Source organism: Haliotis rufescens, unplaced genomic scaffold (genome assembly GCF_023055435.1).
Source record: "Haliotis rufescens isolate VD_foot unplaced genomic scaffold, xgHalRufe1.0.p SCAF_13, whole genome shotgun sequence".
In the NCBI taxonomy this organism is placed as follows: domain Eukaryota; kingdom Metazoa; phylum Mollusca; class Gastropoda; order Lepetellida; family Haliotidae; genus Haliotis; species Haliotis rufescens.
In genome coordinates this window covers 25,478,755-25,494,935 of record NW_025963813.1, presented here as the reverse complement: position 1 = coordinate 25,494,935, position 16,181 = coordinate 25,478,755, and the positions used below count along the sequence as shown (strand labels likewise).

General features: G+C 44.2%; 1 protein-coding gene across 3 annotated transcripts in view; it reads right to left on the bottom strand.

Annotated features, from left to right (window-relative positions):
* Positions 1–15,782, bottom strand: part of LOC124110783 (caspase-2-like) — a 32,967-nt gene extending 17,185 nt beyond the window's left edge. The window contains exons 1-9 of one of the 3 annotated variants that reach the window (XM_046470197.2): positions 15,722–15,760; positions 14,444–15,333; positions 13,682–13,859; positions 12,205–12,721; positions 11,903–11,965; positions 10,625–10,755; positions 10,018–10,194; positions 7,187–7,406; positions 6,506–6,634 (exon numbers count right to left, since the gene is read on the bottom strand). In XM_046470197.2, coding sequence (XP_046326153.2) covers positions 6,506–6,634; positions 7,187–7,406; positions 10,018–10,194; positions 10,625–10,755; positions 11,903–11,965; positions 12,205–12,721; positions 13,682–13,816 — 1,372 coding nt within the window. In that variant the 5' untranslated portion in view covers positions 13,817–13,859; positions 14,444–15,333; positions 15,722–15,760. Of the gene's footprint in view, positions 1–6,505; positions 6,635–7,186; positions 7,407–10,017; positions 10,195–10,624; positions 10,756–11,902; positions 11,966–12,204; positions 12,722–13,681; positions 13,860–14,443; positions 15,334–15,721 lie in introns of all 3 variants that reach the window. The other 2 variants (XM_046470195.2, XM_046470196.2) reach the window with 2 other exon arrangements.
* Between the last annotated feature and the right edge of the window lie 399 nt (positions 15,783–16,181).

Below are 16,181 nucleotides of genomic sequence, written 5' to 3'. Positions count from 1 at the left end.
GGTAAATTTGGGTCACGATGCAGAAAAATCAAAATCTCAAAAACGTGATCAAACTGAAACGTCTCATGCAACAATGCCACCGACGTCAAACACTTTGATGGCTCTTCGCACTGTTCCAGTGGTATTGAAAAATGGGACTAGGACCATTACAGTAAACGCTTTGTTGGATGATGCGAGCACAAAGTCTTACATTAATGCCGACATTGCAGCTGAGTTGGGTTTACAGGGTGAGCCTGAGAAGATCTTTGTAAATGTTTTAAATGGTCACATAGAATCGTTTGAGACAAAACCAGTAGAATTTAAGCTTGAAAGTATCAGTGGTGATCTTAGTATTCAGATGTCTGCAATGACAACTAATGCTGTGACTGGCAATTTGCAAGCGATTGACTGGCAAAAGCACAGAAACAAATGGACACATTTACAAAGTATACCATTCCCAAAAGTATCAAAGCCTTGCAGGGTTGAATTGCTTATCAGTGTCGATCATTTGGATTTGCACATGTCGTTTAGAGAGGTGACTGGGCATCCTGGTGATCCAGTTGCAAGACTTACCCCACTTGGATGGACATGCAAAGGTAGCTTATCTGATCAAGGTAAGTTTGAACAAAGTAACTTTGTTAGTTCATTCTTCACTGACAGCAATGATGTTGAGCTGACTGAGTTACAACACAAGTTTTGGGAAATAGATCAAGGAAACCCAATATCACAAATGAAGCCTGATGATGAAAAGGTTTTAAAGTATGTCCATGAAACACTCACTCATAAGGATGACCGATATGAAATAGGTATTCCTTGGAATGAAAATGCTCATTCACTGACTGACAACTATCCCATGGCTGTTAAACGTCTTAACAGTACGGAAAAGAAAGTGACTAAACATCCAGAAATAGCCAAGGCTTATGATGATATTATCTCTGAGTTCTTGTCGAAAGAATACATTCGCCAAGTTCCACAAGATGAGTCATGTAGTGAAACAAGATGGTATCTTCCTCACTTTCCCATTTTGCATCCTGACAGGAGTACCACAAAGGTTGGTATTGTGTTCGATGCATCAGCTAAACATGATGACCTATCTTTAAATGATACAATACATGCAGGACCGAAGTTGCAAAGTGAGTTGTTTGATGTCTTACTCCGCTTCAGAAGACATCCAGTGGCACTTATCTGTGACATAGCTGAAATGTTTCTTCAGATCAGTATTTCACCAAGTGATCAACCTTATCATAGATTCTTGTGGAGGTCAATGGATATGACTAGAAGTCCTGACGTGTATGAATTCAGTAGGGTTGTATTTGGAGTTACATCCTCTCCATTCTTGGCCCAGTTCGTGGCACAGGAAAATGCACGAGTTCATATCAAAGAATTTCAACTGGCTGCAGAAACTGTCATCAAATCAACATATATGGATGATAGTATGAATTCTGTTGAAGATGAGGAAAAGGGTCTAGAACTCTATGAACAGTTGAAAAATCTATGCATGCCAGAAAGTGGATGTCTAATCACCTTGAGGTATTTGATGGCATACCTGAGGGAGTAAATGAGGTTGATCTCAACAGAGGGCATTTGCCATCAGTGAAAACTCTTGGTTTGTTATGGATAGCCGCAAATGATTGGTTTACGTTTAGGATAAACTACCCTTTAACACATGACAAAATCTCCAAAAGAGGTTTCTTCAGATATGTTGCCAAGGTTTTTGATCCGTTGGGTTTCATTGCACCATTCATTGTCACTGCTAAAGTAATCCTACAAGAGATGTGGATGGCGGGACTCGACTGGGATGATGAAGTAGATGAGGCGTTGAGAAACAGAATAGAACAATGGCTAGGAGATCATGACGAAGGTAAGCATGTTGCTGGAACGAACCAAACATTAGCTTCACTTTCAACAAAGTACTAGATTATCTCTGGTAGAGAAGTGATTCGGTCATGGGAAAGGAAATGTTCACGGTGCCTATTGAATAAAGCAAGGCCAGTTCAACCAGTTATGGCTCCTTTGCCGAAAATGAGAATGGGAGTTTCACTTCGAGCCTTTACACAAACTGGGGTAGATTATGCTGGGCCATTCATGACCATTCAGGGTCGAGGTAAACATCGACAGAAGCGTTACCCCTGTCTGTTTACATGCTTGTCGACCAGAGCCGTTCTTTTGGAAATGGCCTATGGATTGGATACGGACTCTTTTCTAAATGCCTTTTATCGGATGATTAACAGAAGAGGTCTTCCTGAGTTGGTAGTATCTGATAATGGTACCAACTTTGTTGGTTCGGTCAAGGAATTGAAGGAGCTGTTCCTACTCCTTGATGAGGATGCAGTGAGACGTTCACTTGCAAACAAAGGGATCAAATGGCGTTTCAATCCTCCTCATGCATCACATTTTGGAGGGGTGTTTGAATCAATGATAAAAGCTGCTAAGCGTGCCATTCCTTAGTGCCGGTGATGTCACAGATGAAGAGTTGATGACAGCTTTCACTGGAGCAGAGGCTCTTATCAACTCTCGTCCGTTGACGTACCAATCTGCTCATCCACAAGTCAGTACACCTCTCACGCCAAATCACTTCTTACATGGCCAGATTGGTGGCGTGTTCGCACCTGACACAGTTGACACAACAGACTTCAATCCACGCAAACGGTGGAGAAGAATTCAAGAATTGGTTCGTCACTTTTGGCACCGGTGGATGAGAGAATGGCTACCAAGCCTCAACACCAGAAGAAAATGGCACACTCCTCAGAGGGATTTACAAGTTGGAGATGTTGTCTTAGGGATCTCCCGACACGCCTCGTGGAAACTGGCAACTTGGCAGAATATTGAAGGTCTATCCAGGAAAAGATGGCCATGTTGGATATTAAGACAAGACAGTCAGTAGTGAAAAGACCAGCAAACAAAGTATGTCCACTGGAATGGGCTTCTTCGAGTGAAACAAATGGTCTTGATTAGCTTTCAGGATAATAGTTTTCAATCTATGATTGACAGAAGTCAATCATGGAAGGGGGTATGGTTTGAAGGCATGCCAAAGAGGGAACAGATTGCGGAAACGCATCTTGCTTCGCGGAAACGCATCTTGCTTCGCGGAAAAAAGTATTGCATGGCAAGGGCTGTCCGAGCACGGTCGGAGCGAGGAGATCGGAATTGCTTGAGTTAACATCACTTTTGGCTTGAGATGTCGTCGCGATAGGACGTACATCAGTCAATTTGGTTTGATAGTTCGGCTCGATGGGACGCATGTTCGTCACTTTGGTTCGAGATGTCGCGATAGGACGTACATCTGTCACTTTAGTTAAAAGTTAAAATTCCGCTGCGCAACACCTGTTAAAGAAACAAGACTAAGAATGGAAACAAGTGGGATCAAGGAGTTAGTGGAATGTGGACAGATAGGAGATGTGACATGGGTGGACACACAAATAACCAGTTGGCAGACTGTCTGACCAAAGAAGGCGCTTCACCTATGAAGTTACTACGGGTCCTTGAAGAAGGAACTCTGTGAAGATATTATTATAAACTGTATCATCTTTTAACCTGTTTTTATGAAGATCTTAAAGAAGAAGAAAAATATATGTTTGTTGGAACAGTCTGCATCCTTCTTTTACATAAAACTATTTTATACAAATCAAAAATATTTGAGGTTATATGATTTGAAGAAACTGTTCTTGGGATATACTGTACAGAGACTGGAAACTGTTTTGGGGATATACTGTACAGAGACTGGAAACTGTTTTTGGGATATACTGTACAGAGACTGGAAACTGTTCTTGGGATATACTGTACAGAGACTGGAAACTGTTCTTGGGATATACTGTACAGAGACTGGAAACTGTTCCTGGGATATACTGTACAGAGACTTGTTTTAAGAAATTTATTTTTACTTTTACCGAGAAAGTCTGAGGGAAGGCTTTGCACATAAACAAATGGAATTTTGACACAGCCAGCAAAGTTTGTCACTCCAGCCTTATCACATATGAAGACAAACTTTAAAGAAGTGGGAGATTGATAACATGTCAGTCCTAACCACATTGTGTGGTATATTTACATTTGAGTGTACTGGAAGTGACCTCTGAACTTGACTACGTGTGCGCATGCGTGAGCGGAAGCTGAGGGGTAGATGGGAAAAATCAGAGAGGAAGCAGCGTGTTTACGCATGGCGGGGATTTGACATGAACTGTCAGTGGTGTGTTGAGTGAGAGAAGGACTAACCAGGGCCAACAGTGGAAAGGGCCATAAAGGTAATTAACACTGAGAGTGGGGGTGGGGTACTGAGAGGGGTGAGGGGTACTGAGAGGGGTGAGGTGTACTGAGAGGGGTGGGGAGTACTGAGAGGGGTGAGGGTACTGAAAGGGGTGAGTACTGAGAGAGGTGTGGGGTACTGAGAGAGGTGTGTAGTACTGAGAGGGGTGTGGAGTACTGAGAGGGGTGAGTACTGAGAAAGGTGTGGGGTACTGAGAGGGGTGGGGAGTATGGAGAGGGGTGGGGTACTGAGAGGGGTGAGTACTGAGAGAGGTGTGGGGTAATGAGAGGGGTGTGGAGTACTGAGAGGGGTGTGGGGTACTGAGAGGGGTGAGTACTGAGATAGGTGTGGGGTACTGAGAGGGGTGTGGAGTACTGAGAGGGCTGTGGGGTACTGAAAGGGGTGAGTACTGAGAGAGGTGTGGGGTACTGAGAGAGGTGTGTAGTACTGAGAGGGATGTGGAGTACTGAGAGGGGTGAGTACTGAGAAAGGTGTGGAGTACTGAGAGGGGTGGAGAGTACTGAGAGGGGTGAGGGGTACTGAGAGGGGTGAGGGGTACTGAGAGGGGTGTGGAGTACTGAGAGGGGTGAGGGGTACTGAGAGGGGTGGGGAGTACTGAGAGGGGTGTGGAGTACTGAGAGGGGTGTGGAGTACTGAGAGGGGTGAGTACTGAGAGAGGTGTGGAGTACTGAGAGGGGTGGGGAGTACTGAGAGGGGTGGGGAGTACTGAGAGGGGTGAGTACTGAGAGGGGTGTGGAGTACTGAGAGGGGTGTGGAGTACTGAGAGGGGTGAGTACTGAGAGAGGTGTGGGGTACTGAGAGGGGTGGGGAGTACTGAGAGGGGTGAGTACTGAGAGAGGTGTGGGGTACTGAGAGGGGTGTGGAGTACTGAGAGGGCTGTGGAGTACTGAGAGGGGTTTGGGGTACTGAGAGGGGTGAGTACTGAGATAGGTGTGGGGTACTGAGAGGGGTGTGGAGTACTGAGAGGGCTGTGGGGTACTGAGAGGGGTGGGGAGTACTGAGAGGGCTGTGGGGTACTGAGAGGGGTGGGGAGTACTGAGAGGGGTGAGTACTGAAAGAGGTGTGGGGTACTGAGAGGGGTGTGGGGTACTGAAAGTGGTGAGTACTGAGAGAGGTGTGGGGTACTGAGAGAGGTGTGTAGTACTGAGAGGGGTGTGGAGTACTGAGAGGGGTGAGTACTGAGAAAGGTGTGGGGTACTGAGAGGGGTGGGGAGTACGGAGAGGGGTGGGCTACTGAGAGGGGTGTGGAGTACTGAGAGGGGTGTGGAGTACTGAGAGGGGTGTGGAGTACTGAGAGGGGTGTGGAGTACTGAGAGGGGTATGGAGTACTGAGAGGGGTATGGAGTACTGAGAGGGGTGTGGAGTACTGAGAGGGGTATGGAGTACTGAGAGGGGTATGGAGTACTGAGAGGGGTGTGGAGTACTGAGAGGGGTGTGGAGTACTGAGAGGGGTATGGAGTACTGAGAGGGGTGTGGAGTACTGAGAGGGGTGTGGAGTACTGAGAGGGGTGTGGAGTACTGAGAGGGGTATGGAGTACTGAGAGGGGTGAGGGGTACTGAGAGGGGTATGGAGTACTGAGAGGGGTGGGGAGTACTTAGAGGGGTATGGAGTACTGAGAGGGGTATGGAGTACTGAGAGGGGTGAGTACTGAGACCGGTGTGGGGTACTGAGAGGGGTGTGGAGTACTGAGAGAGGTATGGAGTACTGAGAGGGGTATGGAGTACTGAGAGGGGTATGGAGTACTGAGAGGGGTGTGGAGTACTGAGAGGGGTGTGGAGTACTGAGAGGGGTGAGGGAAACTGAGAGAGGTATGGAGTACTGAGAGGGGTATGGAGTACTGAGAGGGGTATGGAGTACTGAGAGGGGTGAGGGGTACTGAGAGGGGTGTGGAGTACTGAGAGGGGTATGGAGTACTGAGAGGGGTATGGAGTACTGAGAGGGGTGTGGAGTACTGAGAGGGGTGTGGAGTACTGAGAGGGGTATGGAGTACTGAGAGGGGTATGGAGTACTGAGAGGGGTGTGGAGTACTGAGAGGGGTATGGAGTACTGAGAGGGGTGTGGAGTACTGAGAGGGGTATGGAGTACTGAGAGGGGTGAGGGGTACTGAGAGGGGTACGGAGTACTGAGAGGGGTGGGGAGTACTGAGAGGGGTGTGGAGTACTGAGAGGGGTGGGGAGTACTGAGAGGGCTGTGGGTACTGTGAGGGGTGTGGGGTACTGAGAGGGGTGAGGGGTACTGAGAGGGGTGTGGAGTTACCTACTCACCATACTGTGTGGGGTAACAGATAACCATATCGGACATGGTGGGCAGCTGTTTCCACGGCTCAGGGCACACAGGCGGGCCCCCATCTGTCTCGTCTGTTTTCTCTAGTCGCACCCCAGGGTCCAGAGCTCCTGAATCAAGCCAAGGTCATCAATACAAGATATATGTATCCATGAGAAATGTTTTGGCAAGGAATTGTTGAGAACAGTTCCAATGACATGACCAAATCCATGGTGTTCAGCCATAGTCATGCAATACCTGCTGGTGTGGACATCTTGAGATTAAAACCCCAAAACTTGACCACCATTTAACTATTCGGACTTCACAGAAACTGGTGACAGCTGACCTCACCAACATCTATAGATACTCATCTTTGAGCCCTTTTGCTGACTACTGCAGTACCACTTTAAAATGAGTGAATCAGGTTTTATGTTGCCGTCAGACATATTCCAGTCACATCAGAGCAGGGAAACACCAGAAATGGACTCATTGTACCCATGTGGGCATTGAAAACTTTAACCATAAGGCTAACCCAATGCCCCTTACTTGAAAACAAAAAGTCTCATACCTCTAGCTACCGTAATAAGAAAGTTGTTTGATCTTTGGGTTAAGTGACATTCTAATCTAACAACTGTCATAACCACAACAACAGGGCTGCTTGATGACATATCTGCATGACAAACCTCCACGACATGCTTGAATGAAGAACACTTTGGGTTTGCCAATCAGTCCTCTACACTGGGTGTTGTCGAACATCATGAAAATCTCATCCAGTGGGATCTTCTTGCCATCAGTCCCGAACACATAGCCCTCCTCCCCATGGCTCAGGAGGCAGACCACACTGCAGTTGGACTCCACATGCTCAGACAAGGATGAAAACATCTTCAGCTTCGCCACTATTCCCTGCAATGTTATACAAGGAACACTGAGCAAAGGACCTTGTGTTTGTACATTGTATGTTAACTGGATCAGGCATCCTGGATTCAAACTTTCAAGAAATAAGGCAACAGCTATTTCAACAACAACATAGTTTGTACCTCTCAGCTTCGACAACCATACAGTTTTATCACTGATATATACCAAGACATTCAAGCACACTCTTGATGCCTAGTGACAACAGACAAGCCTGTTACTGACTCACAGTGACCTCTTGATACCTAGTGACAACAGACAAGTCTGTTACTGACTCACAGTGACCTCTTGATACCTAGTGACAACAGTCAAGTCTGTTACTGACTCACAGTGACCTCTTGATACCTAGTGACAACAGACAAGTCTGTTACTGACTCACAGTGACCTCTTGCTACCTAGTGACAACAGTCAAGTCTGTTACTGACTCACAGTGACCTCTTGATACCTAGTGACAACAGACAAGTCTGTTACTGACTCACAGTGACCTCTTGATACCTAGTGACAACAGTCAAGTCTGTTACTGACTCACAGTGACCTCTTGATACCTAGTGACAACAGTCAAGTCTGTTACTGACTCACAGTGACCTCTTGATACCTAGTGACAACAGACAAGTCTGTTACTGACTCACAGTGACCTCTTGCTACCTAGTGACAACAGACAAGTCTGTTACTGACTCACAGTGACCTCTTGATACCTAGTGACAACAGTCAAGTCTGTTACTGACTCACAGTGACCTCTTGATACCTAGTGACAACAGTCAAGTCTGTTACTGACTCACAGTGACCTCTTGATACCTAGTGACAACAGACAAGTCTGTTACTGACTCACAGTGACCTCTTGCTACCTAGTGACAACAGACAAGTCTGTTACTGACTCACAGTGACCTCTTGATACCTAGTGACAACAGTCAAGTCTGTTACTGACTCACAGTGACCTCTTGATACCTAGTGACAACAGACAAGTCTGTTACTGACTCACAGTGACCTCTTGATACCTAGTGACAACAGTCAAGTCTGTTACTGACTCACAGTGACCTCTTGATACCTAGTGACAACAGACAAGTCTGTTACTGACCCACAGTGACCTCTTGATACCTAGTGACAACAGTCAAGTCTGTTACTGACTCACAGTGACCTCTTGCTACCTAGTGACAACAGTCAAGTCTGTTACTGACTCACAGTGACCTCTTGCTACCTAGTGACAACAGTCAAGTCTGTTACTGACTCACAGTGACCTCTTGATACCTAGTGACAACAGTCAAGTCTGTTACTGACTCACAGTGACCTCTTGATACCTAGTGACAACAGTCAAGTCTGTTACTGACTCACAGTGACCTCTTGATACCTAGTGACAACAGTCAAGCATGTTACTCACTCACAGTGACCTCTTGATACCTAGTGACAACAGACAAATCTGTTACTGACCCACAGTGACCTCTTGATACCTAGTGACAACAGTCAAGTCTGTTACTGACTCACAGTGACCTCTTGCTACCTAGTGACAACAGTCAAGCCTGTTACTGACTCACAGTGACCTCTTGATACCTAGTGACAACAGTCAAGCCTGTTACTGACTCACAGTGACCTCTTGATACCTAGTGACAACAGTCAAGCCTGTTACTGACTCACAGTGACCTCTTGATGCCTAGTGACAACCGTCAAGTCTGTTACTGACTCAGAGTGACCTCTTGATACCTAGTGACAACAGTCAAGTCTGTTACTGACTCACAGTGACCTCTTGATACCTAGTGACAACAGTCAAGTCTGTTACTGACTCACAGTGACCTCTTGATACCTAGTGACAACAGTCAAGCCTGTTACTGACTCACAGTGACCTCTTGATACCTAGTGACAACAGTCAAGTCTGTTACTGACTCACAGTGACCTCTTGCTACCTAGTGACAACAGTCAAGCCTGTTACTGACTCACAGTGACCTCTTGATACCTAGTGACAACAGTCAAGTCTGTTACTGACTCACAGTGACCTCTTGATACCTAGTGACAACAGTCAAGCCTGTTACTGACTCACAGTGACCTCTTGATACCTAGGGCCAACAGTCAAGTCTGTTACTGACTCACAGTGACCTCTTGATACCTAGTGACAACAGTCAAGTCTGTTACTGACTCACAGTGACCTCTTGATACCTAGTGACAACAGTCAAGTCTGTTACTGACTCACAGTGACCTCTTGATACCTAGTGACAACAGTCAAGTCTGTTACTGACTCACAGTGACCTCTTGATACCTAGTGACAACAGTCAAGTCTGTTACTGACTCACAGTGACCTCTTGATACCTAGTGACAACAGTCAAGCATGTTACTGACTCACAGTGACCTCTTGATACCTAGTGACAACAGACAAGTCTGTTACTGACTCACAGTGACCTCTTGATACCTAGTGACAACAGTCAAGTCTGTTACTGACTCACAGTGACCTCTTGATACCTAGTGACAACAGTCAAGTCTGTTACTGACTCACAGTGACCTCTTGCTACCTACAGATACCGTCAGTCACTTGGAGACCTGTAGTGACATACTTCATTAGTAGTGTATTACTGACTGGCTCTCGGTCAGTTCCCGAGACCAACAATCACTAACTCACCTGTGCAGTGAGGCCATCTTTATCATTAAACACCTGGACATCGAAGTGAAGTTGCTTGAGCAGATTATGGAGATTATCACGGTCGATGTCAGTGCCTCGTCGAGGTGGTTTGCTGATGACTTCATTGACATTGATGATGAGGGCCTTCCCTCGAGGTAGCCTCTGCATGGGGTATGACTGCAAACAAGGATACAGCCTTTTAAACAAAGTTCAATGTTTCTATGGCAACAGATATATATATATTTTTGGTCAAACACAGGTCATTTATTAAATTGGGATGTGGGTCAGAAGGAATGAGGGAAGGGGCACCCAAAAATATGACAATTGATAGAGGATGTGTGTGTGTGTCGGGGGGGGGGGGGGGGGGCATCAAAAATTGAGGGTCAATGAAAAAATGTAATCATTATATTCAATACATTAGAGCATCAAACACCTCTGACCTACCCCTCCTATAATAAATAATAGACCGGTCTCTAAAGTAGTATAGAGCAGGGAACAGTGTGAGCTGATCACATGGTGTGTGCCGACCATGACAAGCCCTGAACATTAAGAGTATGTTGTAACACATCACAAGTTCCCATCACAGTTGTCATGTTCTTGTGTTTACCTTTCTATGAAATGCAAGGAAGAACTGCCGGGATGTATGGTCGACCTTGACGTTGACTGGCCCGTCAGTTAGGTCAATCTGAGCATCCTCAGTTTCATCAAAGGTGTTTGCTATCTGGACTGCTTCAGAATCTGAGGACAAGGACACAACACTGGCTCAAACTGCACACAGAACCACAACAGAGTGAGTGAGTGATTATTGTCTAAAGTTGCAATGAACGACAACAGAGGGATTCTCATCTTTGCAATATCATGGGAAGGGTGTTATTGTAGTCTGCAATTGTACAGTCTTTATCTGTGTGTTGATGCCACCACAGGTCAGGGCTTGATTTAAGAACTTCATTTTACTTGCACCAGGTGCATGTTGACATGAAACCTAGTTGCGACATACAAAATAAGGTTGCATGTTTGTCCCATAAATCAATCTCAGATCTCTGATGATTGTCATGATTTTGCATAAATATTGCTGTGAAAACGAAATAGGATGTGCACATAATCTTGAAGTACCCACAGTTTGATGATGTCAAGCCCAAGAAAGGAAGACAAATTACATATAACCCAGGTATTAATGATGTTGTATGGTCTATGAAGCTTAAGAGGATTTCACTATGTTCAAAGACCCTTGTTGTGTGGAAAAGTAAGAGTTAGTCAGACACCAATTTGAATTTCGACAAACAGTTGACTGCCAGTTTATAAGGTTTCAAGTGTAGAATTGTGTGTTAAGTGCTAAAATTATTTAAAGGGGATAAAGCATTTTTCTAGCATTTCTGACTGTGCTTCAGTCAATATTCACCATTACGTTTGACATTTGCACAGACAATGTTTTTTTTTGTGTTTTTTTTGTAGTTTAACGCCGCACTCCGCAATATTCCAGCTATATGACGGCGGTCTGTTAATAATCGAGTCTGGACCAGACAATCCTGTGATTGACATCATGAGGATCGATCCACGCAATTGGGATCGATGACATGCATCAACAAGTCAACGAGCCTGACCACCCGATCCCGTTAGTCATCTCGTACGACAAGCATAGTCGCCTTTTACGGCAAGCATGGGTTGCTGAAGACCTATTCTAAGCTTAGCAACAAAGCACCCAACTGAGAAATCTCATTCCCTGAACTCTAAATGGAAAGTTTGAGAAGGCAATATTTCTTGCATTATAATTGAAATAGATGTCACACTTCCTCCCTCTAGCATGAACACAGCAGAGAGAATCCTTGTATAAGAAACATGTGATTAAGGAAGCCAGCGGTACAGAGCTCCAGACAAGAGTGGTCACCTATTGTATCACTGGACGGCTGGTGTGGTGAGGACAACTGGACAGGCCTCTTGGTCATGGCATCTGAAAAATTGAGAGTTCAAAGGAATAATATAACCCCTAATTTGATAACATTCTCCTCAAGAACAATCTCTGTTAACCTAATATGGGGCCCTGATTGAAGAATTGTTGTCCGTTAATATTTACAAGGGCTTTCAAACAATGAATGAATGTGCAGTCAGTCACTGCAAACCATGGAGGTCTTAACTTCATTAATACCTCGATAAATACATAGTTTCATTCAGCTCAAATCAGGTTCTCACCTAGGCTATCACATCGGGAAAGATCATAGGGGGTACATCTGCCCCCTGACAAGCTTGATGGGGCGGCCATGTAGTTTTCAAGGTGGTCCACCGGCACAAACCGACCAATGTGAACGACCCCAGGTTCAGATATCCAGTGTTTGAATGTGTGCCGTGGCTCTCCCTGTTCATAACCTTTGTGTCCATCTGTAAACATTTGTCTCTTCTTCTCTGCATCTGAGTGTTCCTCACTGGCTAAATACTTGATCATTAAATTCTGACTATCCTTGTCCTTGATACACAAGACCTGGGGGGACGGAGAATGAGCTCGTTTACGTGAACACTCGCCCGATTCTGAAGTTGGTGTCGTTCCATCATTCGTTGTTTCACTTTTAGTTTCATCACACTTAAGGAAGTCCAGCACATGTTCTTGATCATCTTCTTTCAGTGCTTCACAGAACTTGGAGAAAGCTTCAGGGCCTCTTGTTGGAAGAACATTGAGAAGCTCCTCCACCTGCTGGTCAGGAGGGCGATTGTACTGAAACAGAAACACAAGGATAATCTGCTGGACAGGGGGACGATTGTACTGGAACAGAAACACAAGGATAATCTGCTGGTCAGGGGGACGATTGTACTGGAACAGAAACACAAGGATAATCTGCTGGACAGGGGGACGATTGTACTGGAACAGAAACACAAGGATAATCTGCTGGTCAGGGGGACGATTGTACTGGAACAGAAACACAAGGATAATCTGCTGGTCAGGGGGACAATTGTACTGGAACAGAAACACAAGGATAATCTGCTGGTCAGGGGGACAATTGTACTGGAACAGAAACACAAGGATAATCTGCTGGTCAGGGGGACGATTGTACTGGAACAGAAACACAAGGATAATCTGCTGGTCAGGGGGACAATTGTACTGGAACAGAAACACAAGGAACACTTAGATAATCTGCTGGACAGGGGGACGATTGTACTGGAACAGAAACACAAGGATAATCTGCTGGTCAGGGGGACAATTGTACTGGAACAGAAACACAAGGATAATCTGCTGGTCAGGGGGACGATTGTACTGGAACAGAAACACAAGGATAATCTGCTGGTCAGGGGGACAATTGTACTGGAACAGAAACACAAGGAACACTTAGATAATCTGCTGGACAGGGGGACGATCGTATTGAAACAGAAACACAACAGATGGAATCTCAAATTTCCTACATAAATTGTTCGTGTTTGATTTCTGCAAATACTGAAGCTGACTTTTGTTCATTAACTCAAAGCAATAGTAACAGTGTACGTACACACAAGAATTGCCACCTTTGTTTGCTCAAGACAGAAAAGTGTCGAAGGGTTCTTGTCTTGCCTTTATGTTAAGAATCTAATATTTCGAATTGTTTAGGTCCTTGAATGAAACTGAACAAAACACCTCTAGGGCCCAAGGACACTACATATCTTGCAGCACTACAGATGACAGAGTGCACATAACAGCACTAACCTGGATGGTACGAACACTTCTAGGGTTGAGGACTTTCTGGGATATCAGCTGGGTAAACAAGCCATCTCTGGGGTTGATGTTTTCCACAAGGTTGGCACGCTGCTTTATCAAAATTTCTTTATGTTTCTTCTCCATCTTGCTCTCCTGCTTCCTAATGTGTGCCCAGAGGATGTAACATCTGCAAGAAAAGCAGCAAGATCTTCATGGCTGAATCAAATGACCACCAACTACAATACATGGCCATGGAATAATCTGTTTTGATTATCAATAGTGAGTGAGTGAGTTGGGTTTGATGTATTTCTAAAGCCATGAAGGTTTTTTATTACTTGAGGCTGGCATTTACTCTTTTGAGAGTGACATCTCACCATGATTACAGTTACATTAAATTTTTAATAGGTAACAACAGAATCTAATCATGTAATCATTTTGTTCACATCTAATGATTGACCAGGTATATATTCAAGGCAGACATTCATGTCATTAGCATCAGTTGACTAGGCATATATTCAAGGCACCCAACATATAACTTTAGAATTTATTGTAAACACTAAAGTGATTGGGTTTCATGGAAGAATACAAAGCTGGTTAGAATAAGATATTGCTTGTCACTCTTAACATAAATAAACACACAATCCATAAACAGTAGTGTGCCAATGCAATGCTGTCTTTTCTGTGTTCTGATTAATTTCTAGACATTCAATTCTATAGCCTTTCAGTCAGAATATGAAGGCTTTCATGGGATCAATCAGGTATATGACATACACTTAGATTCAAGAGCATGGTGATATTTACTTGTCTTCTTGTTTTCATTCCATAGGTGGGGCTCTCAACTCAATAGAAATCCTGCAGTTGAACAAATCCATATGCTTTGCATGTTGCTTAAAAGTTCTATCTGCCATCTACTGCTCACTAATACCTATATAGTTACTCCTGGTACACTCTCACAGCGTTTCATTCTCAGCCTTCACAAGCGCTGTACAGTACACATTAAAGAATATCATGGACAGTTTTATACTCCATGGGGAAACGAATTTACTTTTCAATATATACATCAAACTATGTGGTGAAGACGGATGAGTCCAATGTTTCCCTTGTGGCTGTCCTCATCGGAGATAGCACAAGTGTACAAGACCAGGGAGCTGGACTCAATCGATGCACTGATGAGGCTCTATCATACACTTAATCCCCAAGTTCTAACCTATTCGCTTCACCACCACAAGCAAATGGCCTTCAGTTTAGTTCATAATGAAGCGACTGTTTCCATTTCTGACTGTGGTCCAATCTTTTCTAGCACCATAGTTATCCTGGTGCTTATTTCATGGCTAGATTGTGATGCATCTCTTGTGGCTTGCATCAGTTGTAACAGAGACCATATACCGGTATATGGTCTCTGGTTGTAATAATGCTGTGTCTCAAGGTACGATTCTCATAACTCATTGAGTTCGATAAGATAGTTTGACCATTTGGGCTCAAGTACTGTTGTGCAATGCAGATGATGACATATTGATGTATACGTCTACGAGCAATCGCATCTAACAGTCTGACCGTGCTCACAGCAATTGTTCGAAAGTGGAGTATCTAAACACTCATGGCTTCCTTTTGTTTTGAATAAGCTCTGTGCAAGTTTGGACAAGTCAGAAGGGTTTCCCGAGCTATAAATAGAACATTCACGTGATCAGTTACCATGGTGAAACACTTGTTGAATTCAGCTATTTCTCAAATTCACGCATATTCATAATAAAGTCATGATGTCAATGATCAGATTGTCTCAACCTATTTTTGTATGGATAAAGATCTGGAGGGGAATTTGTGCGGTTACGAAAAATCAAATAACGCTTTTTTCATGATTTTTTACCATAATTTCGTTTCAGCAATTCAGGAAAATCGTGTACGGACTTCGAGTTCCACGATTTCAACGTTTATCTACATAATGTGACCTACTTACTGCTACTCAGACATAATTGGCGAATAGTTTAAAGATTTCTCCATACCTACATGGGTATCAACTTCAACATTTGTCATATTTATCAAATTATTTACCTTGAAGTTTTCGCGGGAATATGTAGGTTACGGAAGTGCGGCTTTCTATCGGTTGAGTAGAAAAGGGGTTACCGTTCTGAAACGGAAAAGGATGACTGTAAATATTGTAATGCTACAAATTGTGCATGGCCGTGCCACATGTTTACCCGAAACAAAACCATAGATACTAGGTTACTTTGAACAACAGTATCTGCACATCCAATTTAATTCTGTTCAAGGGAGGTGTGTACGGGGGATCACGGACGTATATACGTCTTTGGGGGATCATGGATGGAAAAACTATATGTGTGTATAATATATGTGTTTCGTTTTGTACGTGGTGGGTTGAGGGAAGGGGAATAATTATACCCCTTTAAAAAAACAACCCCAAAACCCATATATCTCTTCCTGTCAGTTTAGTTTAAGAAAATTACATTTCCGTTTCTCGCAAAATCTATCATATTAATTCCTGATAGTATTT